This window comes from Tasmannia lanceolata, unplaced genomic scaffold (genome assembly GCF_043159265.1).
Source record: "Tasmannia lanceolata isolate RefF3 unplaced genomic scaffold, GAP_Taslan_0.1 ptg000006l, whole genome shotgun sequence".
Classification (NCBI taxonomy): domain Eukaryota; kingdom Viridiplantae; phylum Streptophyta; class Magnoliopsida; order Canellales; family Winteraceae; genus Tasmannia; species Tasmannia lanceolata.
Window position 1 is genome coordinate 7,593,539 of NW_027518683.1, and position 24,349 is coordinate 7,617,887.

The window sequence follows — 24,349 nt, forward strand, 5'->3', positions numbered from 1 at the left end:
CCATGTAAAATGAATATCTTGTAGAATACTCTTTGATTGAAAGAAATTTTTTTTTCTAGCATTTGGTAAACACATTTTCCAAGGAAAGTTTTTCCAAAATTGAAATTTTCTGTGTTTTCAAGGAAAATTGCAAACCTACTGGACCTTGGAATTTTTGCTCCACAAAATGTTATTTTGCATGGAAAAAATTCCATAATTTTTCCATAGATCCAAACACCATCTTAACGAATTAAATAAGTCAGGATTTGGTTTATCGAATCCATGAAAACTTTTGTTTTGAAGCCATGGTTTTGAGGTGGCTAGGCTAATTGGCATTTGAAACAGAGACAATTTGATAAATCATGATAGATTATTTCCTTAAATCATTTCAACTTCTTCCATGAGGTCAACTCAGGAGGGAGTACATCTTCATTACAAGAAATCACAGCTTGGGCCATTAATTTTCCAAGCCAACCATGGTAAAGTAAGCCCCTAGAACCAAGCCCTCCAATCAACCAGTATCTACACTTAGGGTTCTCACCAACAGCATCATCCACACAACCCATAAGTGGAAGTGATCCAAGATCAGTTAAAGGTGGCATGGCCCTCACTCCCGCCCTCGCTTCTCTGAAATCCCAATTCCTTATACCTGGATAAATGGCAGACGCTTTCGGTATGAGCTCTTCAAGGGCTGTTGAAGCTTCATCTGCAGAGACAATTGGCGAATAATTTCTCGATCCCCAGTTCCATGTCGAGCCTAAAATCATACTACGTGGGCCTTGGACAGCGAACCATGCATCGGATAAGATTGAGGGACTATGGTCTCCATATTCTCCTCTGCAACAAATGATTCTGGAAAATGAACATAAAAAAACGTAAAAGATAAACTTACATTACATGTGTAAATAAATAGTTGATCTTACCCTGCATCTTTAGGTAACTGTAGGTGAGTAACTACACCTCTGCATGTCCTCAGAGGGAGTTTCCCAGAAAGTTCTGGAAGCATTTTTGCTTTGGCACCTAAACAGATTATCACTGCACTGTATTCCCCTGCATATCATTTAACATAAGATAAAAAGGTTGCCAAAATTATATTCGAAAACTAAAATTCAACTTAAATCAAAATCAGGATTCTGAATAACGATCTTCTGAAAAATCATCATCAGTTTCCACTCAGACCGAATTCATCCTCGTGGCATTCTCCATGAAAGAATGCTACTCTAGATCTGTACTGAATCCTGTTCAGAAAACCAAAATTGAAACAATACTTTCTGTTTTGGACGGGGATGAAAGCAAGGATGTATTAACAGCATTTGCTTTCACAAGACTTTTTTTTATTCAAACGGCATTTATTCCTTCGAAATTTTATACTCACAAACATATGAGTATCACCCCATTCCTCAACAGTGAGAAACTGAGAATCATTTCGAAGATTTGCAAATGGCTCAACACTCAAAACATACAACCTGATGCTTTGGTGGTTCCACACTTCTACTACCCAACTGTGTGTGAAGATCTGATATGATACTGAACATAATTGACCACTGAGATCAGTGTCCTATATTTTCTAATAGAAACTCTTTCTTTAATTGATTAGATTCCATCTGGATCTGTGAAATAAATTTTCATTATTGGATATTCGGATGTAAGTCTTTGTCAAATAACTGAAACAAATACAAATTCCACCTAAAGAATCCATAACGCCTTCTGATGTTAGAAAATGCTGTATAATATGTGCTGCTCCGCTTACACAATTGAACAAGAAATAAAACATGACCACCAAAAATGATCTAAAGGGTGAGATTTTGAGCAGTTACTGGCAAATAGAATCCCAATAAGTTGTGTGGAATATTGCCTGCTAGATCGAGGAGGCTGTTAACAGATTTCTTGTGCAGATATATTTCTTTTCCTCCATATCCTGATGCAGAAGTATCATCCGCCAGGCTTTGACATGCTAAAAAGAGTGCCTAAAAAAAGATGGCAAGGTATAGTGACAATTTGGCTAAATGCATGGATTGTAAATAATTATGGTACAAAAATGACAAACAGGAGGAAAAGCTTGCAGGTTTCACATATGAAGGGTAAAAGCTTTAGTACCTGAAGATAGCGCTTAGGATGGATATTGAGAGCTTCGGGCATATAAACAGCAGAGTTAAAAGGTACACAGAGATCAGGGACAAGATTTCGGGCAGCATCCTTATCTATGAATTCTATTCTGCAACTCCCAAGGCAGTTCTGAGCATTCTAATTATTTGAAATAACAGGCAATCCAGATCACTTACAAAATTAAATTTCAAGGAAAAAGCCATCTGAAATTTCTATCAATAAGTTTGGAGAAACTTACCTCCTTCAATATATCCACATTCTTCAAAGCTGTTGCAGGTCTTAAGATACCCCTGCAAGGTTTAAATGTCATCAGAAGCATCAGTCTAGAGCCACTGGCTGATCCATGCAGACAAGTTTCCAACACTAAAAAGAATGGGACAGCACAGCTTTTCCCCAAATCCCTACTATAATAAGAGCAACCTATCAAATTTAGTTGAATGCAATCAATGATCTATTTCAGAGCAACATAAAAGTTGAATAAGTTCAAGAAGATAAGTTATCTTTCCATCATAAGATGTGCAGCATATTTTTCCTGAGAAACAAAGCTACTTCTTATCAAGCCCATTGACCCTTGACCTTGAGAAATGAATATATGTTTCCCAAAGCAGTTCTGAGCACGCAAATTATACATGCATATTCATCCGAAAATGGTAATTCAAGAAAAACGCTAAAACGAGTAGGTGATGAAGAGATCAATTTGATTCACTCTTGAATATGCGTCGCTCCCTGTTTAATTACATAAAAAAGAATTTCTTATTTGATTTGTACACTAGAATTGCTAGAATGGATGTAGGTTGAAGAAAATGGCTTGGAGATTAATTTTTCCTACCCAAAAATGGTTTGTTGCACATGCAGTAAATATTCTACATCCTTCGCATGACTCGCCAATAGTTCAGTTCATAGTCGTATTTGATTGGAGAAGAACTCGCCCAAGGTAAAACCCTGTTGAAATGGGCGATTCAATAATTGATGCAGCATTTTTTATCGACCCAGGCTAGTCAAAGGAGTGCTGATCAACTAGATAGGGACAAGGTTATACATAATTTGCCCTACAATGTTCTAATTCTTGCATAGGTCCATAAAGCCCTGTGAGCACCCACGTAAAGTACTTTTGTCATTTATAGTAGATTTAAATTTAAAATAAATTGACTAGTCATCCACTCCCAATCCCTGGATTTCAAAATATTTCCATACCCCAAGTTATGATAATTAGGCTGTTTCCATCAAAGCAGAGTCCAGCCCATATCTGATTTACAATTTTCTCAATAACATCCTCTAGCTTAGAATTTGAGAAGATTATAGCCACCTTCTAACTGGCTCTTTCACAACCATCTCCAGCTTAGATTCTGAATCATCACAGAATTCATAAATAAGTTGTTACTTTCTTCAGTTTTAAGTCGTAACTGATTCATCTTGTTAAACTTCATGTAACCAGTTAATAACTTCATGAATGACAAAATGTGATTCAGTACATAATATGCAAAATTTTTGTGCCACTAAAATTCAGCCAACCTAATATTTAAACAGGAAGATGGAAATAACTATGTATAATACAGAATAGATAGCAAACCTTCTCCAAAGTTCTTTTTTTTTTGTTTTGAAAAGTGACAATTTATTATAATTGGGCTGGGACAAGATGCCCCCCAAGATTACTGACCTTCTCCAAACTAATACTTCATCAGACTCATGTACTAAATCTTGACCTCCCCTGTCTGAAGTTCTTGCATTCTTAGCTGCTTCTGCAATTCTTAATAGCTCGAGACACTCTTTCCAACATTCAGCTCCCCTCCAAAGAAGTTTAGCTGCCAGTTTGCAGTACGGAAATTCCAAGCAAAATATATTATTTCCCTGACTAACACCATTACATTAATTAATCTGGAAAAAGCTTGCGAAGAAGAATAAAATCCCCTGAAAATTGAAAATAGAAAGAAATGTATATGATGTGATGTGCACTGTCAAGTGAAGTTCTACTGTGCCATGCCCTAATTCGAAAAGTAGAAATGAGGGACACCTTTCGGGGAGTACGGATGAAGTAGTCCTCCGGCGACCCCAGATGCTCCGCCGCCAATGCCAACTTCATCATAGATATCAATGCATAAACGTGACTCCTTGGAACTATTCTGTAGAGTAGTAGAAAGTCATTGGAGTACATTCTTATGTTCATTGCAATTTGGGTTGTTCAATTTTTTATCAGTTGGGTGTGCAACATTGCAACTCACTTGCAATTTGAGTGGAAATTGGGCCTTCTTATATTGCGGTTTGTGTAAAAACTGCAATCTAGAAAGGCCCAAATTGAAATTAGCGTGTACACCCAAGCGCACCCTAGATTACAAATCAAATTGCAATTATTTAGATTCACTCAAATTGCAATCTGGGTGTAAATGCTTAGATTGCAAAATCTAAACCCTAAATTGCACTCAAATTACAATCTGGGCGCACATATGAATGCACCCTTAAACTATAAAGCATCTGTCTTGAGTTCCTGTGGCTTAGGAAAATAGCATACCACGGAAATAGAAATTTGAAGAACCAAGTTCCTATAATCTGTATCTTAGTAAGAGTAGAAACTTCATATTAGGAACTGTTAACATAGGTAAGGTAATAACAATCACCATGAAAAAACTCTCACATCATCTTACATCCAATTACAAGTAGTATCTGCTCTAAAGGAAATAACAAGGTAAATATAAACTATATTCCATTGACGCCTTTTCACAAACAGCAGGAACGGACCCGAGAGAGACCTGTAAGAGATGCCATGCGACGGATAATCCAGCAAAACCAGCACCGAGCACTGCATATCTGTCCTTCCAAACGAATAGACATTCATTCACTCGCATACATACATACACCCCAAAATAAAATGAGAAAGAAGAAGATTGAAACCCAACCTGAGAGGTTGTGAAGAAGAGGAAAGAGAAGAAGAGTGCAGAGGGTTGGAGATTGAGGTTTTCCTCTTCCTTCCCAACTGGGACTCCAGGATAGTGTCTCGTCGCATCCTCGGCTCGAACCACAACCGTACTGGGTCCAACACCAGGTTCATAACTTTCTCTTCTCTCTCAACATTTTCGTCTAGGGGACTCTAGTATATACCTATGCAGATTGAACGATTCGACAATCCTAGCCGTCCAATCAATGAATTTCTGTCGTTGAATATGTGATGTGTCTGGGTAAAGTTACGGAAAAATTGCAAATGGGGATGAGAATTACCCATGGGGTACACTATTTTGAAATCTCACTTGGGGATATCAAGTTCTCAACAGGGTTATTGAGTCTCACAAGGGGTTATCAAGTCTAACAGGGTTTATCAAGTCTTAATGAACTTGATAATCTCTGGTTACGTACTTTATAACCCCTTTTTAGACTTATAACCTCTAGGACATTTTGGTTAGGTTCTCACTGTTTACGTACTTGATAACCCCTTTTCAGACCAGATAACCCCTTTTTCGACCACCCATTTTTAATTTTTCAAAAAAGTGTCCCCCATTTGCAATTCTCGTATTTTGGTGTCCCGCATTGGCAATTTTTCCTAAAGTTATTTTGTTACTCGTCCTCAAGTCCACCCTGATCGATGTTCCTAGCCCCTTCACCAAGGCCATAAGTGAAAAAAACAAAAAACAAAACAAAACTGTGACTAAAATTGTTTGGGGAAACCAGAAATAATGGCTCCTTGCTCAAGGTGTTAGATCAGTCCATGGTAATGGGAACCACATATATCCTAATGATAGACTGAAGGGCACCCTTGTAAAAACCAATTACAAGGGTACCCCCATTGGTCAATTTCCATGAAGTGCATTTATTAGTGCATAGAGAAACATGACAATGGCGCATACAAATGTAAAGACAAAAATCCATACGGATGTGGCTCTTCGGCTTTAAGTCATGGGTATGCTCCCATTGACGCGAGTTTGAATCCCTCCGGGCTTACCCGATGCGCATGGTTTATAGGTGATTGTGCGCATTGGTAGGGAATAATCCCACTCTAAAAATTGGGGTGGGGATACCTATGTCATAAAAAAAAAGGAAAAGACAAAGGAACAATAAATGCACTTTTTGATATTTGACAAGCAAGGGCGCCCTTGTAGATGGTTTTTTTTTGCAAGGGCCCATTTTGTGATTCCTCTACCCTAAATTCTTAAAACTGTAGCAATCCGGGGCGAGGCCAATATTCCCCAATCACCATACATGTGCATGATGTGTCTAATGACTAATGTGGGGTGTGCAAATAGAGACACCCTTGTAGATGGTTTTTTGAAAGTAGTACCTTCATTTTATCATTTATTTTTATTTTTATGGCAAGATGATTTCATTAAAGAAGGAAGCAGACTGAGATGGACCACCCTCAATTTTCAAAGGACAGGATAACAAAACAAAAACAAGAAAACACCCAAGGAGAAAGGAAATCGAACCACTCCAACTTCATTTTATCATTCCTCTATCCTAAATTCTTAAAACTGAAGCATTCCATGGCGAGGTTAATATTCCCCAATCACCATACATGTGCATGATGTGTCTAATGACTAATGTTGGGTGTGCATGGCCTTTTGGCCTATAGTGGACTTTTGTTTTCTTTAGGTGTCGAAGATCATCCATGTAAGTACTTTGGAAACCTACTGTAGTATATTTATGGATTCTAAATCTCACTTAATTGAAGTTCTAGTAATCTTTCACTCAATTTCTTTCTCAGATGCACCAGGGTGCTAAAACAACTTCAAATTCTTCTCTAATGTTGACATGAATAGGATTCTCTGCTCCTCTACTTGCTCCTTTGCATCATCCTCTATTAGACTTTTCATGTGGTTCCCTTCACTCCCTCAGATCTAGACTCCCCCTCTTGTTCCGGTCTGGTTCAAACTCCGTGATCTCCTTCTTCACCTATAGAGGAAATATGTTCTCTTCCTTATTGATAGTCTCGTTGATATGCCCCTTGAGCTCAATGAGGTGTCTGTTAAAGGAACAAAGCTTCTATTTGCTAGGATTTGTCTCGTGGACCTCACATCCAAACCACCTACCATTCAACACACTACCTCCTGTAGCATTCGTAGAGCCTCACTCATTTATGTAGACCATGACCGTGCCTTGGGTAGAAGCTTAGCCAATGCCTTGGTGATGGATCTCTTGTCACCCCTATTGAATCCACTTACCCTCAGTCTTTAAAGATAAAAAATACCCATTAATTTTTTTTTCATGCGAATGCACACAGGAAATAATCCTTGCACAAGGATCATGGAATGGAAGCATATAGAGAAAGAGACAGAGAGTAGACACAATAATAGAGGGGGAAAAGAGAGAGGCATATATTAAAAAAATAATGAAGAAAAAGAAGACAGCCTCATTCATTTGATTTGGTTACTTGCTGGTTGGATTTAAGACTGCCCTCTTTCTCTTTTGTTTTGTTTTGTTTTTGCCTTTTTTGTGTGCCTCCGGTGATCTAAGTCGAGTAGCATTTGCAACTTACATCCCCTAAGAAAAGAAAGAAAAAACAAAAAACAAAATGTTCATCCCTTCTCTCTCTTCCCCAGCCATTCTTTTTCTCTACCTTCAAACCTATTCTTCTTTCAATCAAACTGTGTAGTGCTGTTGGATGGTCTCAATGTCCAGTCCCTTCAGCTTCACCACCGATTCCACATGTCCCTTGAGCGTGTGAAGCTCCCTTAGCCTGCAATCACCCACAAGTATCACTAAAATCAGCCACTTTATTCTGCATCCCTACTAGCTAGTACTACTAAAAGAAAATATATGGTTGTTGTATGATGATCCAGGGTTTTCATCTGGGGCCCACCTAGGCCATGGCAAAAATTCCCATGACCCTACAATCCTAACCATTTGATCCCGACTTATGCTCCTTAGTCGGCCTTTCTCTACACTTATCCACTGTCAATTGATCACACTCGTGGGGTTATTTGGGTCAGGGGACTGTTGGGGTTATGTTATCTTTCCAGGGCGGGCCCTCAGATCAAACGGGAGATCATATGGTGAACCCACTTTTGTCATGGGCTTACCAGAAAATCATATGATTCATACCTTGCGACTTCGGCACGTCTCTTTGCCTGCTCTGCGATCTCAGACAATTCTCTGTAGCTGTTCTTGTCGTTGAAGAGTCCCGATTGCTCTGGTGGTGGCTGCAGGCCGTGGAGGGTGCGCTGAGCCAGGGCCCACTGAGCCTCCCTCTCTCCCTTTCCATAATCTTTCTTTGTTGTGAAGGCCGTCTGCGAGTGTTAGTAGAAGTGAGTAAGTAAAGCACGAACAAGTTGAATTTGCCTTGTATATTTGAGGCCAAAGGAGTGCAAGTAAAAAAACATTTACCTTGTTCTGGATCATATTATCCCAGGCCTTGCCGCTCAAGGCGTAGCGGATCATGAATTTGAGAATGTCAAGTGGAATGTAGAAGACAATACTGTACAGCCAGATGACACCAGCCCATCCCCATCCAATGCCCTGGATCCTTGCGAACCCCCACTTGGCGTAAACAGCTATAAGTGTCGCAATCTGAAAAAACAGAACAAATCGCTCTCCTCTGTGAGTTGAGTTTTTCCTGGGCTACCATCTTGCATTGATAAGAGAATACTAGACTCACCAACTGGGCAATGGCGAAAGCAGCAACAAGCAAGAAGCCTGGGCGTTCGATGAATGACCAGCCCCGGGACCGAGTCACAAAGATGAGTGCCTGGCTAACGATACTCACTTGAAGATAGAGAGCTGCCGTCAGTTCATCTTTGTTTTTCCTGATCGATCTCACACCGAATTTCTCCTGCAAATAAATTCACCATTACATGGAGTAAAACCATCCAGACTAATTGTGTAGGAGTATAAATGTTTAAATAACACCAACAGGGCAAGTCATGGGTTCAAAACTAAACATCTCCTTGATATTAAAATCCACATGCAAAAAAAGAGGGGCCACACATGAAGGAGAGTGTTTAAAGTATAAATGATTAAATAACACAAACTCTATCATCTTAAGCTTTTGGAGTAATTAGTTGTTTAAGAAATTGATAGGTGTGAATTTAAAAACTTACAGTGAAGAAATCAGAATCAGCAGCAGCCCAGAAGAAGATGACGGTCATGACGGCAAGGTAGGTTCCAAGGACAATGCCAGTGGCAAAGATCTCCTTAAGCTTCCACGAGTCTGGCATGGGTGAGGGCTTCACTCTGTCCTTAGAGATGGTCATTATCGTTCCGTCATTGAGGATGGCAATGATCAAGACCATAAATGGAGAAAAGTCGAACTTCCAAATGAGAGCGATGAGCATGAATCCCACCACAATCCTAATTGTGATTGAAACCGCATAAATGGTGTAGTTCTTCATCCTTTGGAAGATGGCCCTGCTTGTAAGAACAGCACTAACAATGACACTCAGGCCTGGCTCCGTCAAGACGATGTCAGATGCACCCCGAGCTGCGTCCGTAGCATCTGCCACCGCAATTCCAATGTCTGCCTTCTTTAATGCCGGTGCGTCATTGACACCGTCTCCGGTCATGCCACATATGTGCTTCCTCTCCTGTAACTTTTTAACTATCTCATACTTGTGTTCTGGGAAGACTCCGGCAAAGCCGTCGGCTTTCTCAATAAGCTCCTCAACGGGGATGGAAGCAATAGACTCATCCTTGCTTTGGCCAAGGAGGGAGGAGGAAGGGTACATGTTGGTGCCCATGCCCAACCTGCGCCCAGTCTCCTTGCCAATGGCAAGCTGGTCACCAGTGATCATCTTCACGTTGACGCCGAGGTGGAGTGCCCGGCGAATGGTCTCCGCACTATCATGCCTTGGTGGGTCAAACAAAGGAAGCAGAGCCACGAATTGCCATGGCCCTCCAGCGCTGTCCTTATTTTTCTCCGGCACCGTCTGAGGAGGTAAATTCATCATCACATTTCAAGTTCAATCATCACATTTCAAGTTCAAATTCGATACAACCTGTAAAAAATTCGTGGTTAAATTTGAAAACAAACCTGTCTAGCAATGCCCAAAGAACGAAGGCCGCGATCGGCAAACTTGTGAATAATTGCATGGACTTTGTTCCTAGCATCGTCCTTTAGATTGCAAAGCTCAATGATCTGATTTAAGACATAAAAAAACAAAGAGGACAAATGGGGATTTAGTATAGGCACATATGGGTGGTGTATAGAATTATTAGCGAAGAAGTACAGAAGAGGTTTACCTGTTCCGGTGCGCCCTTGCTAGCACGATGCCATGAACCATCTGAGTCAATGTAGGTGATAGCTGTTCGTTTATCTACGGGATTGAAGGGCAGGAAGTGCACCTCCTGGATTCCTGCTCGTGCCTGAGATGCACACAACAAACAAAAAGGAACTCATATCCATGTCTATATGTAACAAATTAAGGTAAATACTAACCAGTTAAGGCAAATACCTCCTTAGGGTCAGCTAACATGTTAACGATTGAAGCGTCGATGGCATCCTGGTTTTCCATTCTCGAAGCCCTGGCGGAGATCAGAACCACTGTATCCTTATCCATGTCCTTCACAAACACCTGCAACCAAGAAATTCAATCCAATATTAATTCAAATCATAATATTGGCACCACCACGATCTATCCAAACCATTGAATCATTCAAGCTGACCTCAATCATGGCCTTATCAACGCTGAGCTTGTTGAGGGTGAGAGTCCCGGTCTTGTCACTGCAGAGGACGTCCATCCCGGCCATCTCCTCAATGGCGGTCATTCTCTTGGTGATTGCACCTTGTTCAGACAGGCGGTGAGAACCAATAGCCATGGTCACCGACAAGACAGTGGGCATGGCAATCGGAATACCACCAATGAGCAACACTAACAGATTATCAATCCCGTCTCTGTATTTACGTTGCTGGATCGGGTACATGACGATGATCTCCACCAGCATGCCCACTGCGATAGAGCAGATACAGAAGTTACCAATGGCGGTAAGGACCTGCAACAACACCACACCCAGTACAAATTAGCACTATTCTCTCTCTCCCTCTCATGGTGTTTAAGCATAAATGATTAAATAACTTCAACTCTACTAGCTTAGGACCTGTTTTTTTTTAAGATTATGACAACAGATTGTGAACCCAAAAACCAGTTATTGGACTCACATCAGTCACATGTGACTGGAGAGTGTTGAAGTATAAATGATTAAATAACACCAACTCTAATAGTAATAGCTTCAGCTTTTGGAGCAATCGGTTGTTTCACAAATGGAAGGACTGACCTTTTGGAAATGTCCGACTTGGTTGGTGCTGTCGACAAGGTGGGCTGCCTTCCCAAAGAATGTGTGGACTCCGGTGGCAATGACGACAGCCTCGATCTCACCTTGTTTGCAGGTGGAGCCAGAGAAGACTTCGTCACTTGTGTTCTTGGTGACAGGGAGGGACTCTCCGGTGAGTGCGGACTGATCGATCTTTAATGGGTCCCCTTCCAGAAGCCGAGCGTCGGCGGGCACGATGTCTCCTAGCTTGATGCTTATCACGTCGCCTGGAACAAGGATCGCGGCATCCTGCTCGCTCCATCTCCCGTCTCTAAGCACCTGAGCTCACGACGTAACAAAACACAACCAAGCAAATGTTATAGGTTTCCTTTTAGCAATTGACAAATGATTTTGTCATATGTAAATGATATCAAAACAATCATGTTTTAATAATTGTACTAACCCTTCTTATTTTTTATTATCTATAGAACTGTCAAAGGTTATTAGAGTTCCCAAAAAGCTCTCCAATACAATTAAGAAAGAAAAGACATGCTTAGTAAATTATTTAAACGTGGTTGTGCTGATATCATTTCCTTTTTTATGTCTTTGCTTAAATATGAAATGAGAATTTGGACCCACATATGTTTGTCTTTTCCCTACAATAAAGACGTTTTGCAGGGGATGGAAATATCATTTCCACGAGATTTTATAGGGTGTGGGGTGTGGCCCTAAAATCCAGTATTTTAAAAAAAAGTAATGTACGGCCCACTTCATTGGAATATCCAAACCGTTCATTTGTTGGGACACAACATAAATAGGTTGTGCCCCAGAAATCATTTCCATAGAATGAACCTAACTCTTGTACCACCTCTATAGATCAGAGGTTTAGGGTCATTCTATGGAAAGGATTTTCCTAGGACTGCTAACCAAATGATCCTTGCTATCCGATCTAAAGCTTCAAGTGAGATTCCATTGATTGACAGTTAGGATCTTCCAATTATCCGGCACAAGATTGCTAGTTTCAATCATCGTGTGTGGGAGATTGGAGCATAGTACAAAATTCAAATTTGGCCCCAGCCATGAGTCATTGTAGAAAGTGGGTCCCACTCATGGGTCAGATTAGAGTTACAAATAACGTGGAGAGGGCGTTAGATTAGTTACCTTGGTCTTGGGAGCAAGACCAGCCATGAGAGCAGTTGCTGCATTACCGGCATTGTTCTCCTCAATGAAACTGATGGTGGAGTTTATGATCAGCAAAACTACAATACCAACGAAGTCTTGCCAATCTGGAGGTTTGCCCTGAATACAGATAAATTTCAAAAAGTAAAATAAAACAATTTAGGTAATGACACCAATCATAGAAACCAAACATTTGAATAAAGAAAAAGAAAACTATCTTCATAAATTACAAAAAAAAAAAATTGTACTACCCCTCCGTTTGCCAATCCAATAGCCATCAAAGCAGCAATTTCCATGACCCATGAAAGAGGATTCCACATGAATCCCAAGAACTTGAGCACCTTGCTCTCCTGTTTCCATCAATAAAAGGAAAAAAAAAAAGAACAAAATTTAATAAAATAGAATGGCAATTTCTTCACCCTAAAATTAGACAGTTGCACCAAAATTCCCTAATATGAGGTTAAGAAAGATTATATTTTGGCACATTTTTCTCTTCTAATTTGTTTGGGCCAAAGATCTGGAGCCTCTGCTCTCCTTCGTCCGTAGAGAGACCCTCCTTTGTACATTTCAATTGCTCAAATGCTTCCTCCAAGGGGATCCGCTCCTATATACAGATCAAACATTTATGAAACAAAATATCAAGCCTCACATATAGCAAAGATGAAGCCAAGCAATATGAAGATTGCTTCTGGGCATAAATTAGCAATGCTGTAGAATAGGAAGAGTCGCAAATAAAACAAAAAGGGGAAGCTCATATTCACGGCGCATGTTAGAAATGCGTAGAATAGGAAGAGCTGCAAACAAAACAGAAAGGGGAAGCTCATATTCTCTAAAATATGTAAATATTTCCAAATATCCGTACTTCTTAAGCTGTACTCTTTTAGAAACTTTTCAAGAGCTATTGTATCATATTAAAGAAAACATAGGAAGATATCATAAAAGAAGAGAAACAGACAAAAAACCGACATAGCAGATCCAACTTTTGGAATTAAAAAAAAAAACAACTTTTGGATTAGACTTAGTCAATTTGAGCTGGATAGATCCTTTCACCTTCCTCATGAAAATTTTCTAAAGGATTCATTAGCCGACCCCAACTAGTTTGGATAAAGGCTTAGTTGAGTTGAGTAATTTTTTTAAAAAAAAATCGATCCTCTAACTCTTTTACGTGTTGAAGACGGATGAAAGATGAATTCATGTAACAAATAAGATGATGATGAAAGGATGGGGAGGAAAATCATGAAAAAAGCTACCAAACATGAATGAAAAAGCAAGAAAGATTGATTTTTCTTACGAGATCGACATTCTCATTCTTGATCTCTTCCAGGCTAATGGCTCTGTCGGTAGCCATATTGGCAGCCGGAAGAACACGTGGAAAGATCTACTACAACGAGAAGGAGAAAAAAACAACAACAGAAGGCTAAACAGGAAAGAGAGCTTTTTCCCCTTTATAAGCCCATAGCTCTTGTTCCTTCTTTTTTATTTTAGGTATATGTGGTTCGCGTAGCTTAGCTTGACCGGTTCACGCGTGGTTGTTTAAAAGAAAAAGGAAGGTTGTTAGGGGCTTGTGGCTACGGAGCCGGTCATCCGAAAAGCACTTTTGGGCCTACTTTTTGACGTGCCACCTTAGGTTTAGGAAAATCAACAAAATTGCTAGCTCAAGCGGTAAATTAAGTTACGCGGATTGTCATTCGGGTCAGTCCAAGTAAGCAAAAAAAGTAGCAAAATTTGAGTTGAAGATAATTAAGGGTTTCTTGATTAGTCTCCATTACTAACCTCTCCAATCTGTTTTCCGGCATACCTCCATGGGTCCCGATCATTCTCCGGCATAGCTTCCCTAGGGTCAGGTGAAATCTGATGGCAGAGGTAGGTCAAGAAGGGGATTGCATCTCTCAGGAAGAGGAAGGTCAAGATCCCTCTCGACTCTCCATTTCTGTGTGTAAAACTTATCTCAGTTCTGTGATTTGTCAGATCTGGTAAAATTCACAGGAAATGTATAAGACAACAGACCGAATTGTGCAAAGATGAGCGAGTACCCTGTGGACTGTTGGAATCCTCGAGAGCCACCCCACCGAGACTCAGATCTAGATCTTTTAGCTATTTGCAGCATTATGGAATGAAAATCCCTGACAAATTTTCTTTAAATTCGTTTACCAGACCTTGAAACATATATAGATATTGTGTTTAAAAATTTAAAACGGCATTAATCTCAAAGATCTAGATCGGATATGTGCTTCAGACAAGCCACGGCCAAATTTGATCTAGAATTCTTGATCGGATCCAGAATTTTGGTGGATTTCACTTAACAAACTACAATTCTAAGACTGAGGTATGCTTCAAACGTCCCTTGAGACTTTATATTCACGACCTACTGATCTGTTTCGATCTCCAAAGAAGAGGTAGATGTGGGTTTTCACTGTAATCAGCTAGTTGCCGTTTTTTGTTTTTTCTGCATGGACATGATTCACCTCCATCACTTTGCATGCTTGAGCTGCTGTTCAAAATTCCTGAAAGATGAAATTAATTTTGCAAGACTGTTGTTCATGTGAGCTGTTGGATTGATTTCCATTTCATCACCTCTTGTTGATACTAGAACCACTGTATTGGACGAACTGCCTTGGAATCTTTGAAGGTAAGGATATTGAATAGGCTTCTAAGGACTACCTGATTGTAGCTCATATTCATGTGAATGAGAAAATCGACAGTGGAGCTGATGTGCATGCTTGTTGCTTGTTGAAACGACTGTGACACCATTAGTTTCTGATATTTTAACAAGTACTAAAGTCTAACGGTTGTAGTTCCACTTGGTTGAAAGGAGTTACTGTTAGTGATTTTGGATTTTCAAAATCATGTATTTTGCATGTTTCAGTGTTTTGGAAAATATTTTATCAAAAGCGTTTGGGAAAAAGAAAATGTTTTCTTGGAAAGATTTGCCTTTTACAAAAGGATGTAGAAGTGTAGTTGAAAAGATAGTCTCATACCGAATGAGAGAAAGGAAAGAGAAGAGCTTATAAAGCACTACACTTCTCTACTACTTGTTTGATTGCACATTGGGTTGAACCCATGTTGGACCCGCGGGACGGTGCAACGCACCGTTCGCACACTTGCGCGCGGCGTGGGCAATAGGGCGCATAGTGGTGCTTTTTAGGCGCACTTTGCACTTTGTTGCGTACGCATCGTCGTGAGGAGCGATTGGAGCCTTTAATTTTTTCAGATTTGATCTGGAACGTTGGATCAAGATGAAGGTGGGCCGAACGGTTCGTAGGCCGATCAAGCCTAGTGCCGAATGGTTCAGTTTAGTTGGGCTTCAACTCAGGCCTAACGGTCGGCTCAGCGGGCCCAGTACTCCAACGGTCAAGGAGTGTGGTCAAATGGGTTGTGTCTCTTCCCCCGATGGTCAAGACCCAAGGGGGTGCGATCCGCTGATCTAACGATGACGGGGTTAGAGAGAGGTTTTACTCAAACCAACAGTCACCTCTAAGATCGATCAGGACCGTTCGATATCAAATGGGTGCGATCTAACGGTCAGATTTCAAACTTCTGGAAAGGTGCCCTATAGAGGTGTTTTTTCAGACAGAAAAGACACCGGGTGGTCTATAAAATGTGCAGAATTCAGCCATTTCAAAACATAGAAACAAATTGGCAATTCTGATAGACTTTAAACCCTCTTCTACACTCCTACAAAATCCACAAGTATTTCTACATACTGTTTTTTTCTTTTGTTTACTGTTCTAGATGTTGTTCTTCTGCAGAAACAGTATCTAGAAATTTCTCTAAGCTTTGAAATTTTGGAAGGGCATTTCGGGTTTGATTCCGGTAGTGCGAGGCGTCATCAAACATTAGTAGGGCTTCCCTACTAGGCTTCATTGTATCTTGGAGGCAATTCGCAGATCCCCTGTGCATACTACTGGTGGGGGCAAATCTTGTCTTAAGGACAGTGATATCACGCCTTGAAGCATCAGTTTCTGTTTTCTATCACAAAGAGTACCTCAAATTATCCAACAGTTACCAGACAGAAAATTCGTGTTTTGTTTTTTGAGCCCGTCGGATCTTTCAATTCAACTGAGAAATTGAGTATTCCTTTGAGCTAAAATGAGAATTTGGCTATGTGGTGAAGAAGAAGAGTTATTAATGATTTGAAAGTTTCTGGTACTGCATGTGCATGCTCATTCTTTACAAGGATCTGGATTTGTGTTTGAGCTAAAGTTCAGTTAAAAAAAAAAACTGGGAAGAAGCCTCCCGGAGGTCATTGAAGTTGAGCAAGATTCTATTGAGGACGATTGCACATGGTTCAGAAGATTCTGTGCAATTACACCCATCTTTGGGTGTGTTGAAATTGTATGCTTAAAGTTTGTCTAAAGTTGTGTGAAAGACAACAAGATTTCCGCCTTTTGCTCAGTTAGCTTAAATATAGAAATGAGGTTTGGTCATAGTGTTGAGGTTCTGATTTTATTAAACTGACAGTTCTATCAAGAGACCGGGTTGAGTTTGTCTCTAATAATTGAAGCCTGTTCCGTAATTTGGCCTGAGAACAATGTGATGAAAGTCTGTGAATTCCATTCAAGGTTGTTCTCTGTTGGATTGAAGATGTATTACTTCCAGTGAGTGTGTAGAATGGAGCTTGAAAATTTCGCTCATTGTATGTTGGAAATGCTTTGAACTTGAGTTGGTAGGTGTCCAACAGAAATCGTGTTTCCTGAATCTTTTGTCTTCTCAGCAGCCACTATATCGACGAGCTTGTCCTGAGATTAATTCAGAGAGGTTTGTGCATTTTAACTTGTTTGAGGACTGAATCCATTCTCCCCAATAGAACCGTGCTATATACATGATTGTAGTCCAAAATCATGACATACATGGAGCTATTTTTTCCTTCAGCTTACTCCAAGTGTTTTGATTCTTGCAAAGGTAAGGATGAGTTTGATATCTAAAAAAGAAAGATAAGGATAGCAAGATATCTATCCTAAGGCCCGTTTGTTTGAGCTTGTGAAAACCGATTGTGGGCCTCAAACCGATTATTGGACTCAAAGTATTGAGTCCAATAATCCAATAATAGGTTTAGGGCTCCCAACCAGTTGTTACAATCTCAAACGAACAAGGCCCAAGAGATAAAGATAACTATATGGAAGAGATAAAATAGAAGATCCGCGGGATCCTCATTGCTTTCTTGAAGATATGAATGGTAGACCCTGATGGGTTGTTTAGGGGTCGTTTGGCAAAATTTACTTAGCCGGTAAAAATGTTTAACATCTCTGTTAAAAGATGGTGAACTTGGGACTAATTGGGGGTGAATTTATCAGCGCCGAAAACATATTACCCAAACCATGTAAAATGAATTATCTTATAGAATACTCTTTGATTGAAAGAAAAAACAAAATTTTCCAGCATTTGGTAAACACATTTTCAAAGGAAAGTTTTCCCAAAATTGAAAATCTTCTTTGTTTTCAAGGAAAATTGCAAACCTACTAGACCTTGGAATTTTTTTCCCACAAAATATTATTTTCCATGGAAAAAATTCCATAATTTTTCCATAGATCCAAACACCATCTTAACGAATTAAAGAAGTGAGGATTTGGTTTACCGAATCCATGTAAACTTTCGTTTTGAAGTATTGAACCCATGGTGTTTTGAGGTGGCTGGGCTAATTGGCAATTGAAACAGAGACAATGTAATAAATCATTATAGATTAATCATTTCAGCTTCTTCCATGAGGTCAACTCAGGAGGGAGTACATCTTCATTACAAGAAATCACAGCTTGGGCCATCAATTTTCCAAGCCAACCATGGTAAAGCAGGCCTCTAGAACCAAGCCCTCCAATCAACCAGTATCTACACTTCGAGTTACCACCAACAGCATCATCCACACAACCCATAAGTGGAAGCGATCCAAGATCAGTTAAAGGCGCATCGCCCTCACTCCCGCCCTTGCTTCTCTGAAAGCCCACTTGCTTATACCTGGATAAATGGCAGATGCTTTTGGTATGAGCTCTTCAAGGGCTGTTGAAGCTTCTTCTGAAGAGATAGTTGACAAATAATTTGATGACCCCCAGTTCCATGTCGAGCCCAAAATCATACTGAAGGGCCCTTGAACTGCACACCATGCATCCGATAAGATGGAGGGACTATAGTCTCCATATTCTTCTCTGCAACAAATGATTTTGGAAAATGAACTTTAAAAAATAAAAGTAAAAGATAAACTTACATTAAACGCAAAAATAAATAGTTGATCTTACTCTGCATCTTTAGGTAACTGTAGGTGAGTAACAACACCTCTGCATGTCCTCAGAGGGAGTTTCCCTTAGAGTTCTGGAAGCATTTTGGCTTTGGCACCTAAACAGATTATCACTGCACTGTATTCCCCTGCATATCATTTAAAATAAGATACAAAGGTATGCCAAAATTATATTTGAAAACTAAAATTCAAGTTAAATCAAAATCAGGATTCTGAATAATGATCTTCTGAAAATTCATCATCAGTTTCCACTCAGACCGAATTCATCCTCGTGGCATTCTCCATGAAAGAATGCTACTCTATATCTGTACTGAATCCTGTTCAGAAAATCAAAATTGAAACAATACTTTCTGTTTTGGACGGGGATGAAAGCAAGGATGTATTGACAACATTTGTTTCACAAGACTTTTTTTTACTCAAATGGCATTTATTTCTTTGAAATTTTATACTCGCGCAAACATATGAGTATCACCCCATTCCTCAACAGTGAGAAACTGAGAATCATTTCGAAGAGATTTGCAAATGGCTCAACACTCGAAACATACAACCTGATACTTTGGCAGTTCTACACTTCTACTACCCAACCGTGTGTGTGAAGATCTGATATGATACTGAATATAATTGACCACTGAGATCAGTGTCCTATATTTTCTAATAGAAACTCTTTCTTTAATTGATTAGATTCCATCTCGATGTGTGAAATAAATTTTAATTATTGGATATTTGGATGTGAGTCTTTGTCAAATAACTGACATACAAACTCCGCCTAAAGAATCCATAACGGTTTCTGATGTTAGAAAATGCTGTATAACATGTGCTGCTCCGCTTACACAATTGAGCAAGAAATAAAACATGACCACCAAAACTGATCTAAAGGATGAGATTTTGAGCAGTTACTGGCAAATAGAATCCCAATAAGTTGTGTGGAATATTGCCTGGTAGATTGAGGAGGCTGTTAACAGATTTCTTTGCAGATATATTTCTTTTCCTTCATATGCTGATGCAGAAATATCATCCGCCAGGCTTTGACATGCTAAAAAGTGTGCCTAAAAAAGATGGCAAGATATAGTGACAATTTGGCTAAATGCATGGATTGTAAATAATTATGGTACAAAAATGACAAACAGAAGGAAAAGCTTGCAGGTTTCACATATGAAGGGTAAAAGCTTTATTACTTGAAGATAGCGCTTAGGATGGATATTGAGAGCTTCGGGCATATAAACAGCAGAGTTAAAAGGTACATGGATCGCGGCATCCTGCTCGCTCCATCTCCCGTCTCTAAGCACCTGAGCTCACGACGTAACAAAACACAACCAAGCAAATGTTATAGGTTTTTTTTTAGCAATTGACAAATGATTTTGTCATATATAAAATATCAAAACAATCATGTTTTAATAATTGTACTAACCCTTCTTATTTTTTATTATCTATAGAACTGTCAAAGGTTATTAGAGTTCCCAAAAAGCTCTCCAATACAACTAAGAAAGAAAAGACATGCTTAGTAAATTATTTAAACGTGGTTGTGCTGATATTATTTCCTTTTTTATGTCTTTGCTTAAATATGAAATGACAATTTGGACCCACATATGTTTGTCTTTTCCCTAAAATAGAGACCTTTTGCAGGGGATGGAAATATCATTTCCACGAGATTTTATAGGGTGTGGGGTGTGGCCCTAAAATCCAGTATTTTTCAAAAAAGTAATGTATGGCCCACTTCATAGGAATATCCAAACCGTTCATTTGTTGGGACACAACATAAATAGGTTGTGCCCCGGAAATCATTTCCATAGAATGAACCTAACTCTTGTATCACCTCTATAGATCGGAGGTTTAGGGTCATTCTTTGGAAAGGATTTTCCTAGGACTGCTAACCAAATGATCCTTGCTATCTGATCTAAAGCTTCAAGTGAGATTCCATTGATTGACAGTTAGGATCTTCCAATTACCCGGCAAAAGATTGCTAGTTCCAATCATTGTGCGTGGGAGATTGGAGCATAGTACAAAATTCAAATTTGGCCCCACCCATGAGTCATTGTAGAAAGTGGGTCCCACTCATGGGTCAGATTAGAGTTGCAAATAACGTGGAGAGGGCGTTAGATGAGTTACCTTGGTCTTGGGAGCAAGACCAGCCATGAGAGCAGCTGCTGCATTACCGGCATTGTTCTCCTCAATGAAACTGATGGTGGAGTTTATGATCAGCAAAACCACGATACCAACGAAGTCTTGCCAATCTGGAGGTTTGCCCTGAATACAGATAAATTTCAAAAAGTAAAATAAAACAATTTAGGTAATGACACCAATCATAGAAACCAAACATTTGAATAAAGAAAAAGAAAACTATCTTCATAAATTACAAAAAAAAAAAAAAATTGTACTACCCCTCCGTTTGCCAATCCAATAGCCATCAAAGCAGCAATTTCCATGACCCATGAAAGAGGATTCCACATGAATCCCAAGAACTTGAGCACCTTGCTCTCCTGTTTCCATCAATAAAAGGAAAAAAAAGACTAAAATTAAATAAAATAGAATGGCAATTTCTCCACCCTAAAATTAGACAGTTGCACCAAAATTCCCTAATATGAGGTTTAGAAAGATTATATTTTTGCACATTTTTCTCTTCTAATTTGTTTGGGCCAAAGATCTGGAGCCTCTGCTCTCCTTCTTCCATGGAGAGACCTTCCTTTGTACATTTCAAGTGCTCGAATACTTCCTCCAAGAGTATCCGCTCCTATATACAAATCAAACATTTATGAAACAAAATATCAAGCCTCACATATAGCAAAGATGAAGCCAAGCAATCTGAAGGTTGCTTCTGGGCATAAATTAGCAATGCTGTAGAATAGGAAGAGTCGCAAATAAAACAGAAAGGGGAAGCTCATATTCACAGCGCATGTCAGGAATGCGTAGAATAGGAAGAGTTGCAAACAAAACAGAGATGGGAAGCTCATATTCTCTAAAATATGGGAAGCAAAGAAAACCAACCTTCACACTACTAGAGAGACTAAAAACCAACATACATGACACAAGGAGATATTTTGACAGGAATCCGTCTTCCTTATTTAGGGAGTCTTGGCTGCTGCCGGAGGGCAACATTTGGGGTCATGAGAAGAAAGAAAATAAAGGAGACAAATAGAAAAGAAAACCAACCTACATATTACTACGAGAGACTAGTAATATGACCGGAAACCAACCTGATGTTGCCTTAGAGGGTAGGTGAGAGGGTAGGTCATGATAGCAGCATTGCCAGTCATCGTTCCCGTTGAAGAGAACAGAATTACCATCGAAACAGTTTTCTTCATCTTCACTTGAAGTTAAGCTCTTTCACAGGTTAAATTGCAAATTGCATTTGCTTGAAATCCCACCTAAGTCAGAAAACATTAACATTGTAAAAATGACGAGGCATAAAACATTAACATTGTGAGAAGAGGAAGGCTAAACTCATCACCAAAGTAAAGCAATGGCCCACATTTTCCCACCTTCAAGATTAAATCTGATGGCGTGCAGAATGAAATAAAACTTCTTTTGAAGGGAGAGTGGTTACATGTTGTACACTTGTACATGGGTCCAAAAAAATGTGGTTCGTAAAGATAAATAAAGTAAATGACATATTGTGTAGCCAAGTTCATATATCTATCTAACTATTATGTAACAGAGTGGGACACAAGCATTGAAGAATGCAGAAGCATAAGCACGGGCGGGACCTTCATCTTACACAATTAAGTGAAATGATACACATTTCATCTATTTTCACAATAATGTTTTTATATGGTAGAGCCCACTATCTCTGCCCAAATCCAAGCACAGGTTAAGGCCCACCATTTTAGGGTGGCTCTCACCAACTCCGCTCAAGCACACGCATTAGGTGGAGTCCCACTGTTTTAGCTTACGTGATGAGGTGGGTCACACAATCAAGCTCATGGGTGGGACCCATCATTTTTCAGCATGGCATGGACCTAGAATGTTAGTTGATACTTGATACAAGGAAGCCCTATCAAATAGACTGATTTAGATAAGTCCAAAAAGTGGCAAAACAATCTTTTAGAGTAAACTCCAGAGTCTCCAATACCAGGTACAGAATATGGGTAAAAATGTCTAAATTGAAAGGTCATATGCCATAAAAAATCTCAAAATCAGCCACGAAAACCTTAAAAAAATATATGAAAAACCGTCACAATCTGCCGTGAGAAACCCGACTCAAAAAGCCATGAAAACACCCAAAATCAGCCACGAAAAACACAAAACAGCTATCAACACCCGCCGCCTCACACCCAAAATAAAAAATTAAAAAAAAAAACCTCAACATAAGACACAAAACACCCACCAAAACCCCAAACATCAAACATCACCTATGAAAAAACCGATCAAAAAAAAAAACCCCAAACATCAGCCAACATAAACAGCCACAATAAAGTCCCCAAAATCAGCCATGAAAAACCACCAAAATTAAACACGAAAACGTCCAAAATCAGACATCAAAAACCCCTAAAATAAGCACTAAAAAGCCCAAGAAAAGACATGAAAATCCCCAAAAGAATACATCAAAAACCCCTAAAACGAGAGACACAGAGAGAGAGCTTTACCAGAGTCGCTATAGATGGAAAAAGGCCTGAGAATTTGGAGATGCAAGAACGAGATATGCTTTCCCGCAAGGCTGCGGAGGGAGACGCTCCAAAAGTGTTTCTTCTCTCAGTCTCAGCTCTATTTATAGGAATCTTGGGCAAGATTCTTTTGGAACAAAACTTCGCTCTTCAATGTTGAGTAGGAAACTGCTCCGCAATTCTACCCCTAACTAACGAGCCACACTTTTAGGTCAAAAAATTTACCTTTCTTGAGGACGATAGTACCCCTAAACCCTTTTAAAACAGCCTGCACTCTTTGGATGAAAATTTTTTAACTTTTTTCTTAAGAAAGTCGTACCCTTTGCCCTGTTACACTTTCTTTTTATGCCGCCTTTTCTCCTTCCGGTTTCCTATTCCTCCAACGTGCCATTGTGATTTACCCACATAATCTTTCTCCTCTCAGTCTTTCCTTGTAAAAAAGCTTTCTAGGAAAAAGAAAAAATCCTTAAAAAAAAATAATAATAATCCTGACGACCAAACGTGCCATTGTGATTTACAAAAGGAAAACATGAATTCATTCCTTAAAATAAATTCCTAGTGGCCAAACGTGCACATTGTGATTTACAAAAGAAAAATGAGAATTCATATAAATTTGCCTCTTTTTCTAACCTGGTTGCGTTAAAGGGTTTAGGGGTACTATTGTCCTCACAAAAGATAAAAAAAATTCGCCTAAAAGTATGGCTGGGTTAAAGGGTTTAGGAGTAGAATGATCCTCATGAAAATTGAGTATTTTTTGAGTTAAAGAGTCCTCAACGTGCAAGACTCTTAGTCGCTCACGTAGAATTATGGAGCAGTTTCCTACTCAACGTTAAGGAGCGAAGTTTTGTTCATTTTTTAGCCTACAAGTAAGCATAATAAGATACTTAATGAGGGAATTATGGAATCACATGATGCATTGCACTTGAATGACTCAGCGTAAATACGTCATTTTTTTATAAAATCAACATAGATGGCACTTGAATGACTCAAACTACCTAATGAGGTATCTTTCAATAATAAATTAGGCGTATTTGCGCTAGAATAACTCCAGCTACCTAATAAGATCCCTAAAATACTAAATTAGTCTTTGTTACAC

General features: G+C 39.4%; 2 protein-coding genes across 6 annotated transcripts; both read right to left on the bottom strand.

The window, feature by feature from the left end:
- Positions 1-330: 330 nt before the first annotated feature.
- Positions 331-5,203, bottom strand: LOC143879504 (FAD-dependent oxidoreductase family protein). Of its 2 annotated transcripts, none has more exons than XM_077381929.1 (9): positions 4,977-5,203; positions 4,830-4,887; positions 4,097-4,205; positions 3,743-3,887; positions 2,324-2,375; positions 2,077-2,223; positions 1,835-1,946; positions 903-1,029; positions 331-831 (listed from the first exon to the last, which is right to left on the bottom strand). In XM_077381929.1, exons 1-9 carry the CDS (start codon positions 5,126-5,128, stop codon positions 363-365), a joined length of 1,371 nt encoding a protein of 456 aa, XP_077238044.1. In that variant the 5' UTR covers positions 5,129-5,203; the 3' UTR covers positions 331-362. The 2 variants fall into 2 exon arrangements, with proteins under 2 accessions (XP_077238044.1, XP_077238045.1); XM_077381930.1 differs by having other exon boundaries at positions 331-816; positions 4,977-5,198.
- Positions 5,204-7,360: 2,157 nt separating this feature from the next.
- On the bottom strand, positions 7,361-23,441 carry LOC143879503 (plasma membrane ATPase 4-like). 4 transcript variants are annotated; one of them, XM_077381926.1, is made up of 15 exons: positions 23,236-23,441; positions 21,847-22,017; positions 12,914-13,033; positions 12,681-12,779; positions 12,412-12,549; positions 11,275-11,589; positions 10,666-10,992; positions 10,455-10,574; positions 10,243-10,365; positions 10,034-10,138; positions 9,105-9,929; positions 8,663-8,836; positions 8,392-8,574; positions 8,110-8,294; positions 7,361-7,744 (listed from the first exon to the last, which is right to left on the bottom strand). In XM_077381926.1, the coding sequence occupies exons 2-15, from the start codon at positions 21,952-21,954 to the stop codon at positions 7,648-7,650; spliced, it is 2,919 nt and encodes a 972-aa protein (XP_077238041.1). In that variant the 5' UTR covers positions 21,955-22,017; positions 23,236-23,441; the 3' UTR covers positions 7,361-7,647. The 4 variants fall into 4 exon arrangements, with proteins under 4 accessions (XP_077238041.1, XP_077238040.1, XP_077238043.1 ...); XM_077381925.1 differs by lacking the exons at positions 12,412-12,549; positions 12,681-12,779; positions 12,914-13,033 and adding exons at positions 20,762-20,899; positions 21,034-21,132; positions 21,264-21,383 and having other exon boundaries at positions 23,236-23,440; XM_077381928.1 differs by lacking the exons at positions 12,412-12,549; positions 12,681-12,779; positions 12,914-13,033 and adding exons at positions 20,762-20,899; positions 21,034-21,132 and having other exon boundaries at positions 23,236-23,440.
- Positions 23,442-24,349: the final 908 nt, after the last annotated feature.